Raw genomic sequence first — 22,060 nt, forward strand, 5'->3', positions numbered from 1 at the left:
GCTCCGCGTTTCCGTGAGACTCGGGGAGCAGCCTGGCGACATTTTGGTCTCTCTCTTTCACAAAAGACATCGAGCAAGCGCCTGGAGGCGGGAGAAGAGGCTTGTCCACGCAGCCAGTGGGGTCACCCGCTTTCCGTGGACCCCGCCATTGGGCAGGCCGCAAGGGGCGTGAGGAGAGCAGCGAGTTCTGGCCCCAACACACACCTGCCGGGTGACTTTGGGAGAACCACTTACGCCCAGCCAGTCTTCTCCAACGCGAAGGTGGCAGGAACCTCCCCACCGCTGGTGAGAATTCCGTGGAATCAGGCACGGGAAACACCAGACACGTCGTTAAGAGGTGTGGGGTCCCGAACGAGGAGCCAGAGCCAGTATGAGCTTCGGGTCTCACAGAGGTGGGAGGTAAGAGCGTATAAAGATAAGCGTGCAGGCTGGAATGCGGTGGAAAGTCTCCCGCCCCACATCCCCAAAGTGACCCCTGTTAACTCTTTCTCCTGGAACCTTCCAGGGATATTCTAGTCATATTTAGGAGATAGTTATAATTTTTTCTCTCTATGGCTGGTTTTAAATTTAATCTTTTTTTTTTTTTTTTTAAACACAGATAGTAGCCAAGTATCCTCATTGTTCTGTGCGTTGACTTTTCCTCTTAATGTATCTTGGAGCTTGGCCAAGTCAGCACTTAATGCTCTGCCTCATCTATTTTAACTCCGAGTGACCTTCCAGCATGTAGATAAACAATAGTTTATTTAGGAGCTTTTTGATGGATCTTGAGGATGGATCTAGTCTTTTTGGAACTAGCTGTGGAAATTTTTGAGGAAGAAGGACACTTTCCATGTTTGTTGTTTTCAAAAAAAAAAAATGCTCCTTCCATACCGCCAAAGCTAGAGGAATGGGTGTTCTACAGCTGATCTCTGATAATGACATTGTCTTTGATCAACATGTAGAAGAAATTTTCTTAAATCTATGGTACCTACTCTCCCTTGTCTACTCTAGAATCTAGTAATAAGGTGAAACTGGTTTTAGCACAAAATTATGAATTGTTACATTAGGCTTATGTGTTTTCTAGTATGTGAAAAGAGCATTAGGGCTGTCAGATGTGTCACCTGCATTTCAAGTTTGAGAACCAGACTTCCAGGCCATGGGAATGATATGAATTCAGGTGAAAGAGCACGGTGGTGTTTGGAAGTAGTAAGTGGCTGGATCAGGAATGTGCAGAGGGGAGAAACGGGAGATGAGGCTAGAATGGTAGGGTAAAGAATTAATTACTCATCCAGTTGAGGGTTTATACTTTGGAGAAATCACAGATACAAGGTTTTTGAACAGGTGCTAGGGAAGACGAGGAGGTGGTGATGAACTATGCTTTAGGAAGGTGAATAACCTGGATGTGGTATTGTGGTGGTTTAAAAAATGGCATATGCCCACAAATTCTTTGATGCTAAAGTGATGGACCTTCATTCCCCTCCACCTGAATGTGGCTGGACTTAGTGATTTGCTTCTTTCAAATAGAATATAGCAGCAGTTATAGGATGTCACTTCTGAGATTGTTATAAAAAGATTATAGTCCCGTCGTGTCCGTCCATCCTCCCCCCCCCCCAGTGTTCCTTTTCCCTCCATCTCTCCTCCCCTCTCTTTCCTTCATTCATATTACTTGCTCTGTGTGAAGTCAGATACCATGTCTTGAGGCTACAGAGGCAGCCCGCCAGCAACCACCTGAGTGAGCTTGGAAGTGGATCCTCCCCCAGTCAAACCTTGAGATGACTGCAAACTCTTGAGAGACCCTGAGCCAGAACCATCTAGCTATGCTGCTTCCAAATTCCTGACACATAAAAATTGTGATTGTAACTGCAGACTCAGCTCAAACTGCCTCTATCCTGTTTCTAACAAGATATTGAGTTGCTTTTCAGAGACACAAACCAAAACCACAAGTCAAGCAGCTGAAGCATGTTCAGAGGACATAATTTTAACTTCCAGTTGCACCCAGAACCAAAGCCTCCCTTTCTCCCACCTCCCAGAACAAAAGGACTGGGACATGACCAGAACTTGAACACCAGAACCCTTTCAGAAGCAAAGGGTTGGTTGTCCCAGGAGGATCTGGTGCTGAAGTCCCTTACCATATCTTACCATAAATAGCCAAGTTCCAGAGCTCTTCAGTCAACCCCCCCCGCCCCCCCCAGCACTTCCATATACCAGCCTTTTCCCCCTAACCCCTTAAAACTGGCCTTGGATCAGAATACAGATTTGAGTCTTGTTTTCTGTCTCCTTGCTGGTTGACTTCACAACAAAACCTTTTCTCAAAAGCCAATGTCATAGTATTGGCTTCTATATGCAATGGGCAGCGAGTCCTTGCTTGGTAACAAGATAATGTTTAAGCCATTGAATTTTGGGTGACTTGTTATCCATCAACAGATAATAGAAATTTATAGACCTCCCATCTTCAAACCCATCAACTGTTGATGTAGAAGTCCTATTAGGGCTTCACACCAACATGTCCCACCGTGAATACATTCTCTTTCCCTCAAACCTGCTCCTCCTGTTTTTTGTCTGTCATTGGCACAAACTGCCTAGTTGCCCAGAATATGAGAGTCATCTTTTCTTCTCATCCCCCAAATATAGTCAGTAATAAAATCTTGATTATTCCTTTTACATATGTCTTATATTTATCTAATTCTTTTTATCCCTTCTACCTTGTAGTGCAGGCCATCATGTTTTTCCCTAACAGCCTCCTGGATTGTCTTCCTACTTCCAGGTTTTGTATCTTGTAGGTCATTCTCTGCCTTTCAGTTGGAGTGATCTTTGTAAAGTGCAAAGTCATAAACAGTGCTTGTAAAGGAATACTACATGTAGTTATAATAGAGCTAATAGTGTTAAAGGAAAACTAAATACAGAGTGTCCCCCAAAAAATGGATCCACACTTAACAGGTGATAGCTTAATTTATGTTTCTTTTTAGATTTAACCCATTGGAATTAATAGTTATTCAAAGTAAGTATACACTTTTTTGGGACACCTGTATAAGTATCTTGAACCAAGAATGTGAATAACTTTTTTTTTAATCCTCACTTGAGGATATGTTGTTTTATTGATTTTAGAGAGTGAGGGGGAAAAACATCGATCGATTGCCTCCCATGTGCACCCCATACCTGGGATCGAACCCACAAGTTGGGTGGGTATGTGCCCTGACTGGGAATTGAACCCACGACCCTTCGGTGCACAGGACGCTGCTCCAACCGAGTCACACGGGCCAGGGCATGAATTACTTTTTAAAAATTAATATGTACTATGACACCTTGGGAAGAAAATAAGTATACACTTCTAATGGCCATCATTTATTATAGGTTGGGAGGTATAGAATTCTTCACTACAGAGCTATAGCATCCAAGGTATTGATGCTATTTTTCAGAGAACTTGTCTCTGAAACAGGTTCCTTGGGCCAAGAAGTGTTAAATTCTGTTAGTTTTCTACCTACCGCAATTCAGTGCCTATGTATGGTTGGATGCCCAAACACATTTAAGAAGGTGGTTGTTTCAACAACAAACACTGTTTGATGGACAGGGTTGGAGACCTGGACGTTTAATGGAAAAGTACGGGAAATGTCAGTCCATTTATTTAGAACTTTTATAAGAACCCCTGCTTTCATAACAAATTTGCTCATAAGTTTTAAGCTAAGATTAATTTAATGTCAAACACCCATACTAGAGACTAACAAAACTTTGAAGTGATTCCTTTCACCTAAAGTTAAGAACTCATCCTAACTCCATAATAAAAGATGAGTATATACAGAAATGTATAATGCCTGTTTATCAATTTTTTTTGCCCTTGTACAATAAAGGCAAGTACTATATGGTCTCTTGATCATTATTTAAAATCCTAAACAATTGAAGTTTGTAGTTCTGGCAGAATTATTGATGTTTCCCCAACTCTGTTCACATAAACCACATACTGTGATCTAGTTATTTGATTTATTGTTAAGCATCTCTAGCTTCCTATCAGGTTGCCGTTTTGTTAAGAATCATAACGCACTGTACAAAGGCCTTGCATACAATATGCAAGCAGACGATGTTTGTAAATTCCTTATGTGACAGCTTATTAGGTCCATCTAACAAATCTGCTGGTAGGTGGTTCCAATACTTGATACAAAAATAAAGGATTGTACAGAAAACGGACAGATACACTCATGGTATGATAAAACACAGGTAATTATAAACAGACAAATCCTTCAAAAGGGTAGATGACAATTTTTATTGTTAATACAAAAGCAAGTATTTTTAAACTTGTCATTTGAGTAATTGCAAGAGCAGACTAAGGGCTTAATCCTCACACAGGCACCAAGTCAGGCACAGTAGGTAGCTACAAATCATAAGAAAAAGGTTTCTTTACCTTGGATTCCCATAATTCCTACCTAGAGCATTCTGCCATGCTTTGGAATTAGGTTTAAAAAAAAACCAGCAAACCTAATCAGTTTCTTGTGTGTGTGTGTTTTTTTTAATGAGTTAGGTATTAATCTGCTGTCTAGTGAAAACTAGTCACTAAATCCTGGCCTGAGAGAGATCCACATTTCCTTTAGAACAAACAGAAGAAACTAGCTAAATAAGGTGTATCGATTTCTGAGAGCCTAATGTGAGTTCTTAAAATGCAGACCTTCGAAGCTCAGACCTGTTTCACCTAATTCATGTGGATGATCACCTGAGGAATGCAGGAGCTCCAGCTCCAGCACAAATACTCTTCCCGGGCAGCAGGAAAGGAGGTAGCAGGGACTTGGGCTGACATCTGAAGCACTAAGCTAATGTGCCTGGCAGAGGGGAGCCTCAGGAAGCACAAAATGTCATTTCACCTTTGCTGCCCACAAACCTGAGGTTTCCATGTTAAATTTTAAATGGCACAGTGGCATGTGTGACAAGGCAGAAAAGACAATTGCCATTCCAAGAGTTGCTTAAGAAATCCTGTGTAATTTTCTGCCTAATCAGACATGGTGCCTCTGCTTTTCCCTTACGTTGGAGAACATAAAGGTTTTAATCTCCATTCCCATACCTCCAGGGCCAAAGTTGTAACATTCCTTAGTAAACAACTTGGCTAGTATATTACTGTTTCAAGGAAGCATAGGATTAGAGGTATGTGAAAGTGTATTGAAGGGAAGACTTAATATATTCTAGGATATTTAAAGTCAAGGATATCCTAGAGCCAAAACCTTTACAAGTTGAACCAAACCTACCCTGTCTAAATTCCGGCAGTAAATTGGTTCAAATGGGATCCACCGAACTACTACAGGAAAGTAAAAACACTTCCTATTCCACTTACTATGAAATCTAATATAACCGACTGCTAAATTTAAATCTAGTCTTCTGAGTTGTGCTATGTAAGTACATTTATTTAACAAGTTGCTGCCATGGCACGATCTCTAAAGAAATAAGATCAAGAATGTATTAGATGCCATCTGCTAGAATCACTGAGAAATTTGCTGGAGGAAATAAAAGCTGTATTATTTGGAGACAGGAAATTGTCCCCTAAATCCTATTGATTGCTATCTACCTTACTTGTCTGTGAGAGGATTAATGGCACAGTTTATTCTGATAAGGTAGGCCAACACTGAATATAACAATCAACCTACAATCAGAGCTCTAGTGCTGGAACCAGAATTTTCACAAAGGGTTTAATGGCTGAAAGGTGCCTGATGTTAAGAGCTGTAATAAAAACTGTTTATTTGTCCCTTAACTACCTTAAATCCCTACCCAAAGCAATGAAGCTATCATCCATGAAGCAGCAGTCCATGAGAAAGTCCATGCCAATGAGGAAAGGTGCTAGAGTGCTGTCATGTGGAATAGTCATCAAAGATCACGGTGTAATTAGTCCTAAGTAGTGTTCCTGAAGACTGCCAGGGAGTTTAGCTGATTTTTTCATAAAGTTCGTCATGGAAGCAGTTTTTGACCATAGGTTCACCTTTCTCTTGGGTTACAAAACTGCATCTTGTTGAAACTGTGACCCAGAATATCAGCAGCACTTCAGCTGAGAGGATGCTGGTAACTGTTCAATGGCATCACGCTCAAAGTACATCTCATATTGTAAAAGCAGTTTTTGTAGTCTAACTAGCAGACAAGTATGAATAACCTCGTTACAGTGAACAACCTGTACTCTTTTACAATTTACAGTTTTTACATTCAGTTATCACATATTTCAAGACTTTCAGTTCAAACAAAGAAATATACATGGGCTTAATTATTCAACTTTACTATTTGTTACATAAATTCATGGCAGTACATATTCAGTTCAACTCTTAATTTTACATAGATTTCACTGGATAAGTCCTTTTGCAAATTAAAAGCAAGGAATAGATACTACGCACACACCCCCACAGTTAAGAAGTAAGGGTTTATAATAGCAATTACTTAGACATTTATTTCAATGATATCTTCTCTTAAATTCAGTTCATTAATTTAAAAAACTATAAATAATCTAGCATGAAAGTTGTATAAACAACATCATTAATGTAAAAAGATGCAAAGAGAACTGTTGTCCTAACACACCTATGCTAAAGATAAAGAAATGTTTAGGTCTGTAATATCCTAAATCTGCTGCCAATTATCCTCTATTTTTGCATTGTCCACCATATAAACACATTTGCACTTGCAGAAGACAAAATGACAGCATAGGAATCTGTATTGCTTTTTAAAGGTCCAACTTGTCCACACACAGCCAGTTCACTTCAAACGTTTATTTCCTCATCCAAATAACTACCCATTGTAATTTAAAATATGCAGCAACTTTAAGTGAGAATACATCTCCAAAAACCGTCAAAGCCCATAAAGTGTATGGTGTTGGTTAACTTAACAGTGAGGTTTTGTTAAATAATTATTTGCACAAATGTGCAAGAATCCATGAAATTTTTCTTTCATAATTGCATTTCATTTACTTTTTAGAGGTAGGCCCTTCACAGTTGATAGACATGTTTTACTTAAGAGTGTTGGCAACATGCACATAATATTTTAAAAGTGTAAATGTTTTAATAGCAAGCATATCTGGTATTTAAAATGTGTTCAATTTAAAAATGGAAAACTGTCTTTGGAAGTAATTTCAACAACTCTTGAGCTTTTAAAGATTCATTAAAATCCAAGCAATTGCTAGTATTTTGTTATTAACTTGGAAGTACAAAAAGTTATTATGTACTGATTAAAGTTCCCATATTTCACAGAAAAATAAAAGCCCAGAGATTTGCAGACATAATAAAATTAAAATTCATGCAATTTAATAGCCATGAGTATAGTTATAGGAAGCTGCAGGACAATAACTTTGCTCTGTCCATAAGATATAACCCATTCATGAAATGAATGAGATTTCTATAATTAAGAAAACAGGGTTAAATTAACTTTCAGGTTTTGTGACTGGAAATAGTTTGACTAGGCTTTTCTGAGGAAGACTACAGGGAAGGGACATGTCATTAAATAATTACAAATTATCTTATTTAAAGATAAATGACAATCTAAAAGAGGCCAAGTCTTCAATAAATGGCAACACTCAAAATCAAGGGGGGCTTCCAATAAACTGAGAAATTATCCTTTCCATTCTCATTAAAAATTCAGTCATGAGTTATAGCAGAAAGCCATCATTCAATCTAAAAACCACAATGCTACACTGGTTCATCCAAATCATAGTTTAACAAATTTCAGCTTTATATTTAAGAAAACAGTCATTTTCAAATAGTTCAGAAAAACTTATACTGTGCTTGATTCTACTTATCACTGTTAACTTTAATCTGTGCATAGTCTGATGGTTTCTAAGTATGCATTTAGTTGCTGGATGAGATTTAGCTTTAACCAGCAAGGAACACCCAACCTTTAAAATCAGTGATTCAAATAGTAAACAGTAATTTGTAGATCTGGCACTTCCAATTGATAGTTTTCGTACTAGATGTATGCAGCTCTCAAAAATTCTAAAGGAGGCATTTTTGCCAGGTCTCAACATGCTTTCTTTATTGTAAATTCCACTAATTTAACATGTTAATGGAACTTTCTGTAGGGATACACTTATGCTTTCTTATGAAGACTACAGTATGCTTTTCTTTAAAACAATATTCTGTGTTTAAGAAATCATGTTAAAATATAAATTGGCAGAAAATAACTGATAGACCTAATAAAGCAGTATCACAGTTACATAAAGGTATTTAATTTTGTATGCATTACCATCAAAAAGAAGGGGTCAAACTATTTCCTTTAATACAAACTTGAATATTGTTTGTAAATGCCTCATTTAAAGTAGTGGATAGGGTGGGAGTTTAGAAAAGTCCAAGTAATAAAATGTATTCAATTACTTGGTAAAGTTAAAAAGCTAATGCAACAATGTTATATATCCAGATAAAAAACATTATTCAAAAGCAATTCAAATACCGAAAAGGGTTTCAAATTGAATATTTTATTAACATGGTAGTTGTCTTTGTAACATGTGCACACACACTCGCACACTCAGAATGATCTGCCTGGGGGGAAAAAAGACTATGCCTAAGGGGAAAATGAAAAATTAAAAAATTTCTGTAGGTTTTCATTATTGTAGGCAATTATGTCCACATCACTTACAAAGCTATTGCCAAATCTGTCCAAGGAAGCAGTTTGAGAGGGGAAGAAAAAAATCTTGGGAAAAATTCAACAGTGGCATAGCAGAGCTCTCAATATGAGAAAGCTGACATAATGTGGACACTTGCTGTGAATTTTGTCTTTGCAAAATATGGGGAAAGGTTTGTCAATGGGCAGAAAATAAGAGAAGGCGGTGTGAAGTAGGCTTTTGCAGTCAATTTTCCTCACAGTATTGTGCAGGGTCATCAAGAAAACACTTAGTCTTTCTCTGGAACCAGTTTCAGAACCTTTCCAATTGCAATGGTCTTACCTAAAAATGAAATAGAAACAAAAAACGTTTTCAGTAGTTAACAGCAAAACCATATAAGGTATTAAAGCTTATTTTAAATCATATTTTTATAATGTAAATTACTGACTTGACTTTACCACCAAAAGCATAATTTCCTATATCAAAAACCTCTCGCCCAGTCGGGCGTGGCTCAGCACTTGAGCGTCGACCTAGGATCCAGGCCATCAGGGTTCGATTCCGGGTCAGGGCACATGCCCAGGTTGCGGTCTCATCCCCAGCAGGAGGCGTGCAGGAGGCAGCCGATCAATGACTCTCATCATTGATGTTTCTATCTCTCCCTCTCCTTTCCTCTCTCTGAAATTAATAAAGATATATTTAAAAAAACAAAAACCAAACAACAAAAAAACCTTTCTTTGGAAAAGTAAGATGTGGAATATTGGTGCAATAGAATACTATTTGGCAACAAAAAGGGATTATGATATATAGCATGGTTGAATCTCAAAAACATACTGAGTGGCCCTGCCGGGTGGCCCAGTTAACTGGAGGGTCATCCAGTAGACCAAAAGATTATGGATTCAATCCCTGGTCTGGCACACATGGGAGACAGCTGATCGATGTTTCTCTCTTACACTGATGTTTCTCTCTCCCTTTCTCTCCCCCTCCCTCTCTTTAAAAGTAATTTAAAATATCCTCAGGGGAGGATTTAAAAAAACCCAAACATACTGAGTGGAATAAACTAGACACTAAAGACCACAAATTTTATGATTCTATTTATATAAAAAAATGATGATTGCCTAGGTCTGGGAGTAGGAGTACGAGATAACTGTAAATAGGTATAAAGGCTTCTTTTTAGATATTCTAAACATTCTAAAATCAGAATGTGATGACTGTATAACTCTGTAAACATACTAAAATTCATTGAATTGTACACTTAAAACAGGTCCATTTCATAGTATTTGAATTATCTCAATAAAGCTGTTAAAAAGGGCTCTCCATAATTCCTGGGGTTAAAAATTCCATGCTACATTAATTTCCTCTGTCTGATTTTGTCAGGGTACAACTGGTAACTAAAATTCTCATTCTGTTACAATAGGACAAACCCAATAACCAGTTTCACTACCACCAGGCAAATTTTTAAAATAAAAAATTTTAAGGATTTTATAGAGTCTCTATAGAGATTTCTCTGAACTAAGGTGCAGAGACCACATTTATCATTATATTCCCAGTGCTAAGCACAGTTCTTGACATGCAGTAGATATACAGTTTTTTGCTGAATGTCATTAGAACATGCAATCATATTCTATATTTCAACTGAACCAAAGTTTTACATAAATTTTACAATTTTAAAATAGTTATCTTAATCTAGAGAAATATTTAATAAAAATCAATTTGTTTTCATGATGCCAAAGAATTTCATCACCGAAAGATAGGAAAATTACAGCTGTTCAGATTAAATCAGATAAGCAGAAATGAACACACAAAAGAACATTAATATTAAACCTCTAAAAAACAGGTGTTAAAAGACTATCAATCTACATATCCCTTTTATTCCCACTCCCATATCAGCAGTGAACTTATTGTATTTCATTTTTAAACGATTTCCTGACTGCAAAACTGACAAGATGTGGCCTGGCCAGCCTGGCTCAGCGCTTGAGCATCAACCTATGAACCAGGTCACCACAGGTGCAATTTCCAGTAGGGTACATGCCTGGGTTTGGGGCTCGATCCCCAGTAGGGAGTGTGCAAGATCAGTGACTCTCTCATGGATGTTTTTTGTTTGTTTGTTTGTTCTTAAATACATCTTTATTGATTTTAGAGAGAGGAAAGGAGAGGGAGAGGGAGAGATAGAAACATCAATGATGAGAGAGTCATTGATTGAGCCCACAACCCGGGCATGTGCCCTGACCGGGAATTGAACCCCGATCACATGGGTCCTAGGTCAATGCTCAACCGCTGAGCCACGCCCGGCCGGGCTCTCATCGATGTTTCTATCTCTCCCTCTCCCTTCCTCTCTCTCAAATCAATAAAAACATTTTTTTAAAAAATTTTTTTTAAATGACAAGCTGTGTACCTCAGGCTCACCTTGCAAAATCTTGAAAGGGCAAGGTGGGCTTTAATCACACATATTACAAAGGATTTCATCACAGAAATGTCTTGTTTAGTAAATAAATAGCTCTCAAAACCCACTACTTGCAAAATATCAAAATTCTTCCTCTAGAGCATTACTGCCAAAATGCATAGTTAATTTTACCTGCTGTCCAATTCATTTATTTTATTTTATTTTTTAATATATCTTTATTGATTTCAGAGAGAGGAAAGGAGAGGGAGACAGAGAGACAGAAACATCAATGATGAGAGAGTCATTGATCGAGCCCGCAACCCGGGCATGTGCCCTGACCGGGAATCAAACCCCGATCGCCTGGATCCTAGGTCAACGCTCAACTGCTGAGCCACGCCCGGCCGGGCTCCAATTCATTTAACTCATAAAACCTTTATTACATAAATATGTATTATAGAACATGCATCCAAGTTTACTATGAACTAGTTGTAATGTGCACTGTACTCAGGTGAAGAGTACATCTTAGACATACTAGACATCATTAAAGGCTTACCCTCATCTCTCAAGGTAAATCGACCCATCTGAGGGAAGTCTTTAAAGGTCTCAAGGCAGATGGTTCCTGCTGTCCTTAAGCGAGCAATGCATACTTGATCTTGTTTCACAAAACGGGGTCGAGTCTTACTTTTTTCTCCTGATTTTTTGTCTACCAAGCAAATTAAGGCCTATCCAAGATAAAAGGATGAGAAGACATCAGAATAATGCCAAATAAAACAATCATTAAATTAAGAATAGGCATGCAATTAAGAGTACATCACTACTATTGGCCAGAAATTATCAAGATGAAATGGTCTTAAAACACACAAACAAAAACCCCAATTATCTTAAAACTCACTGTTATTTCAACTTCCTCAATACAGGTATGAATATGCAGCACCGCATTATAGCCTGGACAGATGATGGATTTGTGCTCTATAATCACTATCTGTCAAACAAAAAGAAAATTCACATCTTTATCCCCAGGGCAAAAAATAACTGAACGTGCTAAAGTGCCATATAGTATCACAAGAATATGTAACTAACCATCTTGTTTTGTGTTAGAAGTGATAGGTCAGGTCACTTGACCTCAAAGAATGAACTCTGATATCCTTACCCTACTGATCTTGTCAAGTGCCCAAACTTTAAAAACATCAGGCAGACTCTTTTCCCTCTGGGAAGCCTTTCCTTTATACTCCCCAAGAAATCATTATTGCTCACATGCTACTGGGTTCCCCCCCCGCAGATGTGAACATATAGTTTTATTTCTCAATATCCAAGGACCAGTAAAAGTAAACAACCATGTATCTGGCATCAAAAATTGATTTGATTAGTTGTCATACCTTGTAAAAGAACTGAAAAATTCTGTGAACTACACCAATCATTTACTCTGTCACTCTCCTGGGGAGGTCAGGTTGCTAATAACATGGAGAAATTGTGAATGTTTTCCTGTCTGGAAAGTTATTTGCCCTGAAGGAGCAGACAAAACCATGGCCTCAAGGCAACTTGCTCTACTTAAAGTGAAAGACACTGAGTAATGATATAAACTAGAGATTAAAAAAAACTTAAAAAGAATACTGCCTACCCAGTAAGAACCTATACCATCTTGAAGACCTTATGCTGTAAGATACCTTATAGCTGTTGTAACACACACAATTTATTCTATTTCAATTCCCCTTCTATACATGATGGCATGTCATCAATAATCAGGACAAAGGATATTTAAATTCTAATTTCACTTAAACAGTAAAGATCACTAAGACAACTATAATAACTGGTTTACCTGGGCATCAAATGTGCGTCCAGAATGACAAAGATTATTAGGATCACAAAGTATAAATCCTGGAAGAATCTCCTCCTCTTCAATTCCTTTCAGTCTGATTTTGAGGTTTTCACCGGGGGCTACAGAATCAGTTTCTACATCATCAGAAAGGATTCCAAGAACTTCCACATTGTGCTTAAAAAGAAACCAAGGTTGGAGGTTTTCTGACACATTCACTCACTGCATTACAGATCATAAAACAAGCTGTTAAGTGGTTGCAGTCACATTTTTCTGTGCTTGTGATTAGCCAAAATACTTACTACATTTGCATGATACAAACTTGAAAATCATATCCTGAAATACAACTGCCAATTAAAATGTTATCGTTTTACTAGCACATCCTAATACTTTCCAAATAGAACACAGTATAATCTAGCACCGCCTTTTTTACTTTTCAAAATTAAAATGTTAGATTTAACATGAATATTTACGTATATAATTTTTTATTATGGAATCCCAGGATTTAATAGACACAGCTTCCATAACCTATCAATCCCCAAATACCTGGAGAATGTACTTAAAAGTTGTTTGAACAATTAAACTTAAAAAGAACTGTCCACCCTGGCTGGTGTGGCTCAGTTGGTTGGAGCATCCTCCCATACACCAAAAGGTTGCAGGTTGGATTCCTGGTCAGAGTACATACCTAGAGGTTGTGGGTTTGATCCCTGGTCGAGGTATATAAATAAGTACAGGAGGCAAGAGATGGATCGTTCGTTTGTTCTCTCTTCTCCCTCCCTCCCTCCCTCTCTCTCTCTCTCCTTCCCTCCCTTCCCCTTCCCCTCTCTCTAAAATCAGTAAGCATGTCCCCGGGTATGGATTAAAAAACAACAAAAAAAGAATATTGACTAGAGAACATTTTGATGTTTGCCAGATGGGAGAAAGGTTGGGGGGTGAGAAAGGGGAGGTGATCCTCCAACATCACTTCTTTTGCTTCACCTTACTGCTACAGCCCAGCATAGGAAGTAGAAGTGATGCAGGCATTAAAACCATAGGCTTCCAAGGACTCTTTAAGAACCAGGAGTAAACAAGCCAGCAATCTAAAAAAAGGCCTAAAAATCAATCTACAAACTAGGAAAAATTTTGTAAAATATCAAAGTAAAAAATGATCAATTTAATTTCATTAAATTTTTTTTTTTAATATATCTTTATTGATTTCAGAGAGAGGAAAGGAGAGGGAGAGAGAGAGAGATAGAAACATCAATGATGAGAGAGTCATTGATCGGCTGCCTCCTGCATGCCCCGACTGGGGATCGAGCCCACAACCCCAGCATGTGCCCTGACCGGGAATTGAATCCCGATCGCCTGGATCCTAGGTAGACGCTCAACCGCTGAGCCACGCCCGGCTGGGCTCATTAACTTTTTAAATACTCTATGGTCGTAAAATACACAACATAAATTTTATCCCCTTGAACATTTTGTCAGTTCAGTAGTACTAAGTACAGTGTTATGCAACCAATCTTGAGTTCTGAATTTTTTTCATCTTGCAAAATTGAAACTACACTATTAAACAACTCCCCCATTCTTCCCTTACCACAGCCCCTCGCAACCACCATCTACTTCCAGGTTCTATGGAATCTGACTACTGCTCTAGGTACATCATAGAACTGGAATCATAGAGTATGTCTTTTTGTGACTGGTTTATTTCACTAGCATAATGTCCTCAAGGTTCAACCATATTGTAGCACGTGTCAGAATTTCCTTTTCTAAGGTTGAATAATAATCCACTGTACATATGTACATTTTGTGTATCTGTTAATATGTGGGACACTTGGCAACTTTTGGCAACTTTGAGCAATGCTGTTATGAACATTGATGTACAAATCTCTCCTTGAGGCTCTGCTTTCAATTGGGAGAGTTATACACCCAAAAGTGGAACTGCTAGATTATATATATGGTTTTTCTCTATTTTTAATTTTTTTGAGGAAACGCCATTGTTTTCCACAACAGCTGCACAATTTTACATTCCCACCAACAGTGCACAAGGGTTCCAATTTTCCACATCATCACTAACATTTATTTTTTGGGTTTAAAAATTTTTTTAATTCTCACCCAAGGATATGTTTTTATTGATTTGGGGAGGGGGAGATGGGGGGGTGAGAGAGAAAAACATATCTATCAGGTTGCCTCCTGCCTTCCATATATGCCCCGATCGGGGATCGAACCCACAAACTTTTGGTGCACCGGACAACCCTTCAACCAGCTGAGCCACCAGCCAGGACTGTTTCCTGGTGGTTTTTTGTTTGTTTGTTTTTACAGTAGCCATACAGATGGGTGTGAAGTATTATCTCATTAGGGTTTTGATTTGCATTTTCCTAATGATTAGTGATGTTGATCACTTTTCATGTACTTATTTGTACATCTTTGGAAAAATATCTAATCCCTTTGCTTGTGTTTCTAGTCAGGGTTTTTGTGTTGAGCTGTAGGAATTCTTTATATATTTTGGATATTAAACCTCTTATCAGTTTTATGATATGCAATTATTTTCTCCCATTCCATAGGCTGCCTACCTATTAATTTTCAAATGTAATATAGTATGGCATTTGTATCTTTTAAAATATTTAACTCTTTCACAGAGATTGAGGAGACTAAAGTGAACTGAGTTTTTAATGCTCACTTAACCAACTATAAGATATGTTACACCTGCCCAGTTAAGTAATTAGTATAAAGTGACAGCTTCCACAGAGAACAGCCATTTCATCTAAAACTCGTATATTAAGGCCCTTGCCCACAGTGAATTGTACTTTTCTTTCTATGGTGGTAAAATACCATATAACATTTATCTTTTAAAATCATTTTACACTGTACAATCCAGTGGCATCTAGTACATTCACAATGTGGTACAACCATTACCACGATCTAGTTCCAAAACTTTTTCATCACCCTAAAAGGAAACCCTGTACCCACTGAGCAGTCACTCCCCATTCTCCCCTCCCCTGACCCTTGCAACCACCAATCCCCCTTCCATCTCCCACGAGCAAACTATATTTCTAATGACCACTCCACAGGCAAAACTGAGCAAGGGTTCAAACCGACCATTATTTTTATTCGGTTATCACTGACCTTCAAGTTGCAGAAAAAGAAGGCTTTAAAGTAGAAACACTTTAGAACAAAAATAACTCTATGGTAGAATACTCTAATCTCTGATGCATAAGGCATCAAGAAACCCCAGAGTATAATTTGTAAGGTGCCAATTATACCTAAACATTACATTGACAACAGATATGTTTTCTAATTCACTGTGTCTGGAATGGAACATGGTAAAGAAATTCTCATTTAAATCTAACAAAATCTCTGTCTGGAGGTTCTAATGATTCAGGTCTATTTTCCTACATTAAGCAACATCTTTGAGTTGTTAGAGAAGCCCTCTCTGGAAAACAGGTAACAGTTTCTTAGTAACATATAATCTGCAGATATTACCAAGTGAGCAGTTACAAATAACACAAAGGAATAATTCATGGAGATATTGCATGTTTTAATAAAACTCTCTCCAACGATGAAGAAATAACAAGTAGAAAAGAGTTGAGAAGAGACCAATATTTATGATAAAGACAAATCCTTTACTCTTAAAACAAAGCTTAGACACATTATGTTACAGTATCCAATGAAACCACATACAAAAAAAAGAACAAAAGCTAAATATCATGATTAAACCTGAGTTTTCATCCTTGGCTCACTACTCCAGTGTTAAAAGAAGCAACTCACTTAACCAATCCAGATCTCTACAACTTGTAAAATAAAGGAGATGAAGCTCTGTTGGTGCATTTTTTAGCTCAACCACTGTGCTAATACTGACTTCTCCCCAATTGTCAATGAACACCACCACATGTTCTTTTAAAAATTCTATACCTGACATTAATAAAATGTAATCCTGGATTTAAAAAGTTACATTTCTTTTCCTGGAAATCCCTAAGCTTTTGAAAAGTCCTGGCTCCTTGCTAATATTTTCGAGAGAAAAACTAAACAGGAAAGAACATTACCAATTCTTACCTTGTTTGGCATCATCACGAGCTGCTGGCCTTTACAAATAGATCCTGATTCCAACTTTCCCAGGACCACAGTGCCCATATCCTGTTGAAATTTTTAAAATCAAGTTTCAGATTTTTACTACCACTCTACAACAATTCAACAACCCAAAGTGAAATCTTGCAGAGCTTACTCATAAAAGAAAATCATTAGATCAAGTGGTAGAATACTTAGAATTAATCTTAAATACAGGATAGGTAACAAATACTCTATAACATCTGCTGTATAAGCATATGCACAATTTTAATACCAACAAATCAGTATGCCAAAGATTTAAAATGAAAGCATGGTATAGAAGATGGCACAGAATTTTACATTTGAAGATGTGAATTATTTGTTCAAATTCAGGTTCTGGCAATGTCTGAGCCTGTTTCCTCATCTATAAAACTGGAAAAACAATACTTGTTCAAGAAATCTAGCATGGAGCCCTGGCCAGTGTGGCTCAGTTGGTTGGAGCATTGTCCCATACACCAAAAGATCACAGGTTGAATTCCTGGCCAGGGTACATAACCAGGTTTCGGGTTTGATCCCCAGTCTGGGCTCCTGCAGGAGGCAACCAATCAATGTTTAACTCTCACATTGATGTCTCTCTCTCATTCTCTCCTTCTTTCTTCCTCTCTCTCTAAAGTCAGTAAAAGCAAGTCCTTGGGTGAAGACGCGCACGCGCGTGTATATAAAAGAAAGAAATCTAGCATGGAGCTAATTAAAAAATTTATTTGAGGAGGGGCAAAACATTACATTGATATTGCAGTTAAAAAGAATGCTTTCTGGTTAGAGCATTAGCCTGTGCACCAAAGGGTAACGGGTTCAATATTTTTTCTCTGCCCCCTCCCACCCTCTCCCTGTCCCCCTTCTGAAAATCAATGGAAAAAATATCGTCTGGTGAGGATTAACAAATAATAGTAATAATGCTTTTTTTAACAATAAGACTAATATCTAGTTAGATGAGGCTGTGGTAATACTAGCACTCATACTGCTCGTGGCAATATAAATTAGCACAGTATTTTGGAAGGTTATTTTTCAATATGCATAAACTTTAATGTGCAAATCCTTTGAGTCTAGCAGTTTCACTTGTATGAATTTCTCTCTAAAAAATTACCATTGGCTCATTGGGAAACAGCTGGACTAATTTAAGTTGGCTGAATAAATTATGGTCTATCTATACCGCAAAATAATATGCAGCCATTAATAAAGACACATCTATCTATGTTATGTTGTTATTAAAGTTGTTTCATAATTTAAAACAAAACACAAAACAATTATTTCACCTCCCATAAAACCCAATTTCTTGAACACTTTGGGTACCTTGTATTTATCCACAATTGGCAGCCTGATTGGTCCATCAACTGATCTATTGAAGTTTGGCAAATTATCCAGATATGGAATAAATGGTAATCCACTGAGAACATAACAATATCCATTAAAGAGAGTCAACATAAATATCAAAATTTTAAAAAGTTACATGGTTATAACCATGTTTTCATTCTACCCATGTACTCATCTCATTAATTTACTATTCAGTTCACCTCATTTATTTCTCAGAAAATGAAAAATGTTAACAAATTAGCTCAATATGAAAAACCTTCCCTCAAGATTTAGAAAAATATTTTATAGCAAATAACCCATATCTTGTAATAAAATGACTATAGACTCTTACTTAATTTATGTACTTTTCCAACTCTGAAATCAGGATTCTATAAAATAATTTCCCTTTTAAAACTACAGTTTATAGATGTAGAATACTGTCAAGATGGCAGTGTTCCCCCAAACTGACCTACAGATTCAATGCAATCCCTATTGAAATCCCAGTTGCCCTTTTTTGCAGAAATTGTCAAGCTGATCCTAATGTTTATATGGAAAGTCAAAGAACCCTGAATAACCAAACAATCTTGGGGAAATGAGTAACAAAATTCAAACACTTACCCTTTCTGTCGAAAACTTAGAAAGCTATAGAATAATCAAGAATTCACCTTACAAAAAAAGTAACTTAAAATGAAATGCACACCTAAATGTTAATAACAGGCTTAGAATAAAATAACAGGGTTCTAACTCTTCCTGACTGGATTAGGCAGTTTTGCTACGTATGACACCAAATGCACAATCAACAAAAGAAAAAATAAACTGGATTTCATCAAAATTAAAACCTTTTATGCTTCAAAGGACACCATTAAGAAAATGAAAAGACGCCCACAGAATGTGAGAAAATATTTGCACATCATGTATTTGATAAGGAACTTGTATCCAATGCACAAAGAATTCTTACAACTCAATAAAAAGACAACCCAATTAAAAATGGGCAAAGGTCCTAGTATTTTTAAAGCCAGAGTTACAATCAATATTTTCTTTAATTACTTATTAAGACATAAACTGTTTTTTAAAGGAAGAAAAGGTTACTTACATGTACCAAGGACAGAAATCTGATTGCTCTTTAAGATTTGCTCCAGTCAGTCCTGAGCAGGGCATAAAGTGAATGTCCTTTTTGGGATTGAAGCCAACTTTTTTCAAAAATGGTACTAGTTTCTCTTTACATTCTTCATATCTATAATATTTATAAATAATTCAATTATAATATAAAGCAATTGGAATCTAGTTTCATTTTTTAAAATGAGGCTTAGAAAAACCACAGGGGGGAAAACATACAACAACAAAACCATCCTTAGTCTCACTAACATGTCTATAAAAAATCAGTAAAATATGTAAGCTTACCTCTCATTGCTCCAATTCACTGTTGGATCATCCATCTTATTAATAAGCACAATTAAATGTTTTACACCTGCTGTCTTTGCCAACATTGCATGTTCTCTTGTCTGTCCTCCTTTTTCAAATCCAGTTTCAAACTCTCCTTTCCTGGCAGAGATTACCTATTCCAAGAAATCAAATAGTTTATTCTTACAATTCAGGTATACCCTTCTAGCAGTAAAGCATCGTTCCTTTCAATTTTATCAGAATCTTTCTGCAAGAATATAGAAGAAAATTAGTCATAATATACATGCTTTTGAATATCACAAACAATGTCTTAAGTGATATCAGATTTAAGTATAAATGTTTCTTCCAATCCCCCAATTTCCCAAAATCTAGTATGCCTGTATATTTTACAATTCAAATACACATTATGTGATTTAGTGCTAGTACACTGATAAAAAAAAAAGCAAAATGATGGAAGGCCTTAAAAAAAATGGATCATTTCTTATTCATTTTCATACCCAGTGCCTAGTGGTGGGTTTGGCATTTAGTGGACACTAAGTTCTGACACATAATAGATAACAGGAATGGCAGAGGCAAGTTGAAATATTTTCATAAGTCAAGCATATTATAAAGATTTGTTGTGCAGATAAGTGAAACAAAAGTGAAAATTGTGACCATGTATAGTTCACCACAACCTAAATTCTAGCTTTTAGAAGATAAACTCAAATATTTAAAAATTTAAGTAAGGCTACTAACAAATATAAAGATGAACTAGAAATGTCTTTCTTACCAGTACAGCCAAATCAGCTTGAGAAGCACCACCAATCATATTTGGGACAAAACTCTTGTGGCCAGGGGCATCTAGAATTGTGAAATGCTTCTTTTCTGTTTCAAAATAGGCACGACCCACTTCTACTGTTTTACCCTTGTCTCGTTCTTCCTGATTTGTGTCTAAGGCCCAAGACAAGTACCTGAAATAATTTTAAAAGAATAATACTGATAAGAACATGAGAGTTTTTAAGACATTCTTCTACCATTAAAGGTGTAATTGATGACATCTAGCTTTATATCCATCATACAACATTTAAACCAAGAACAGGACTAGGCAGAAATGAAAATTAAGAGAATGAAACTTGTATTATTGTGATTCAAACACTTGAAGCTTTTACATATACCCACACTCCACTATATATTCTAGAAGCGAACATTATTTATGAAAATAGCTGACAACATACACAGAAAGACTAAGTACCAATGCCAATATCACTGTGAGTAAGTTCCTCTAGATTTCATTTTTATAATCTGTCACAAAATATAATAAAAATATTGGCTATCTAAGGATATTTTTTTAAAGTGAAGGCCACTAACCTGAATAAGAAATGGATCATTTCTTATTCATTTTCATACCCAGTGCCTAGTGGTGGGTTTGGCATTTAGTGGACACTAAGTTCTGACACATAATAGATAACAGGAATGGCAGAGGCAAGTTGAAATATTTTCATAAGTCAAGCATATTATAAAGATTTGTTGTGCAGATAAGTGAAACAAAAGTGAAAATTGTGACCATGTATAGTTCACCACAACCTAAATTCTAGCTTTTTGGGAGCTAGATATAAATTCTGCCATTTGGGAGCAAGTTACTTGCTAAAAGTATTTCAGTATTACTTTACCATGTAAAACTTATTTAGGTTCAAATCATCTATAATAGCAGGCATTAATTTAGATTACCTTATCATCTGTAATTCATAGTATATACTCATTATTAGGATTTTCCCCTTACAGAGCAATATAACAAAAACAAAACAAAACACATCAATGTCCCATTCAGATAAGCTTGCTAACTTTTAGAAAATAAAATAGATAAGGTTAGACAAAAAGAAAAGTTGACCTTTTTTCTCACCACTCAAGGGAATCACTGTCAATAATTCCTTCCATTCTCTTTTTCTTTCCATTGTTTATTTACATAGTTAATGATCATATCCTAAGTACAATTATGTTTCCTGCTTTTTCCCCAAATTCCACTGTAACATAAACTCTATTCCTGGTTACTATAAATTATTTAAATGCAATTTTTTAGTGATTAGGTAATGGCCCAATTAAATGGATGATTTATAATTTATTCAACAAGTCTCTTATTACTGGATGTTTGAATTTTTACAAACTTTCTCTGCATTAAGTTTTGAAGTCATCAGGAAATGATCTACTAAATAGTATGAGGGGAAAGAAACTTCCTTTGTTAAGACACTATTTCAGTAGACTATAAAAGCATTAAGTGGACAGCATTTCCTTAAAAGTAATATATAGTATCATAAAAGTTCAGTATACCAAGTTTCTCTGTTTTTTTCTTTAGCTTCTCTTTCATATTTCTCAAGTGTCCTTTTGTCAACCATTCCAGTCAAATACCTGAAAACATTTAAAGAAAAACAAATTACTCAATGAAATTAGGAAAACTTTAAAGCACTTAAAAAGGAATTTCAATTCTAAAGATATCTGAAGTAAAGGTACCTCTCTAGTGGATGCTTACATCAGGAAACTTTCAGTGGAAAAGATATTTGCATAGTCGCAAATTATCTCCCACAAAATAAAAGGGGGGAAA

At 36.6% G+C, this 22,060-nt stretch overlaps 1 protein-coding gene across 3 annotated transcripts in view; it reads right to left on the reverse strand.

Annotated features, from left to right (window-relative positions):
- Positions 1-4,210: 4,210 nt before the first annotated feature.
- Positions 4,211-22,060, reverse strand: part of GSPT1 (G1 to S phase transition 1) — a 36,044-nt gene continuing 18,194 nt past the window's right edge. For all 3 annotated transcript variants that reach the window (XM_081132417.1, XM_081132418.1, XM_081132419.1), the window contains exons 6-15: positions 21,790-21,867; positions 20,255-20,435; positions 19,486-19,640; positions 19,178-19,318; positions 18,085-18,178; positions 16,744-16,824; positions 12,718-12,891; positions 11,794-11,883; positions 11,455-11,623; positions 4,211-8,863 (exon numbers count right to left, since the gene is read on the reverse strand). In XM_081132417.1, the coding sequence (XP_080988543.1) occupies positions 8,811-8,863; positions 11,455-11,623; positions 11,794-11,883; positions 12,718-12,891; positions 16,744-16,824; positions 18,085-18,178; positions 19,178-19,318; positions 19,486-19,640; positions 20,255-20,435; positions 21,790-21,867 (1,216 nt within the window). In that variant the 3' untranslated portion in view covers positions 4,211-8,810. The remainder of the gene's footprint in view (positions 8,864-11,454; positions 11,624-11,793; positions 11,884-12,717; positions 12,892-16,743; positions 16,825-18,084; positions 18,179-19,177; positions 19,319-19,485; positions 19,641-20,254; positions 20,436-21,789; positions 21,868-22,060) is intronic.

This window comes from Miniopterus schreibersii (assembly GCF_964146895.1).
Source record: "Miniopterus schreibersii genome assembly, chromosome: 3".
In the NCBI taxonomy this organism is placed as follows: Eukaryota; Metazoa; Chordata; class Mammalia; order Chiroptera; family Miniopteridae; genus Miniopterus; species Miniopterus schreibersii.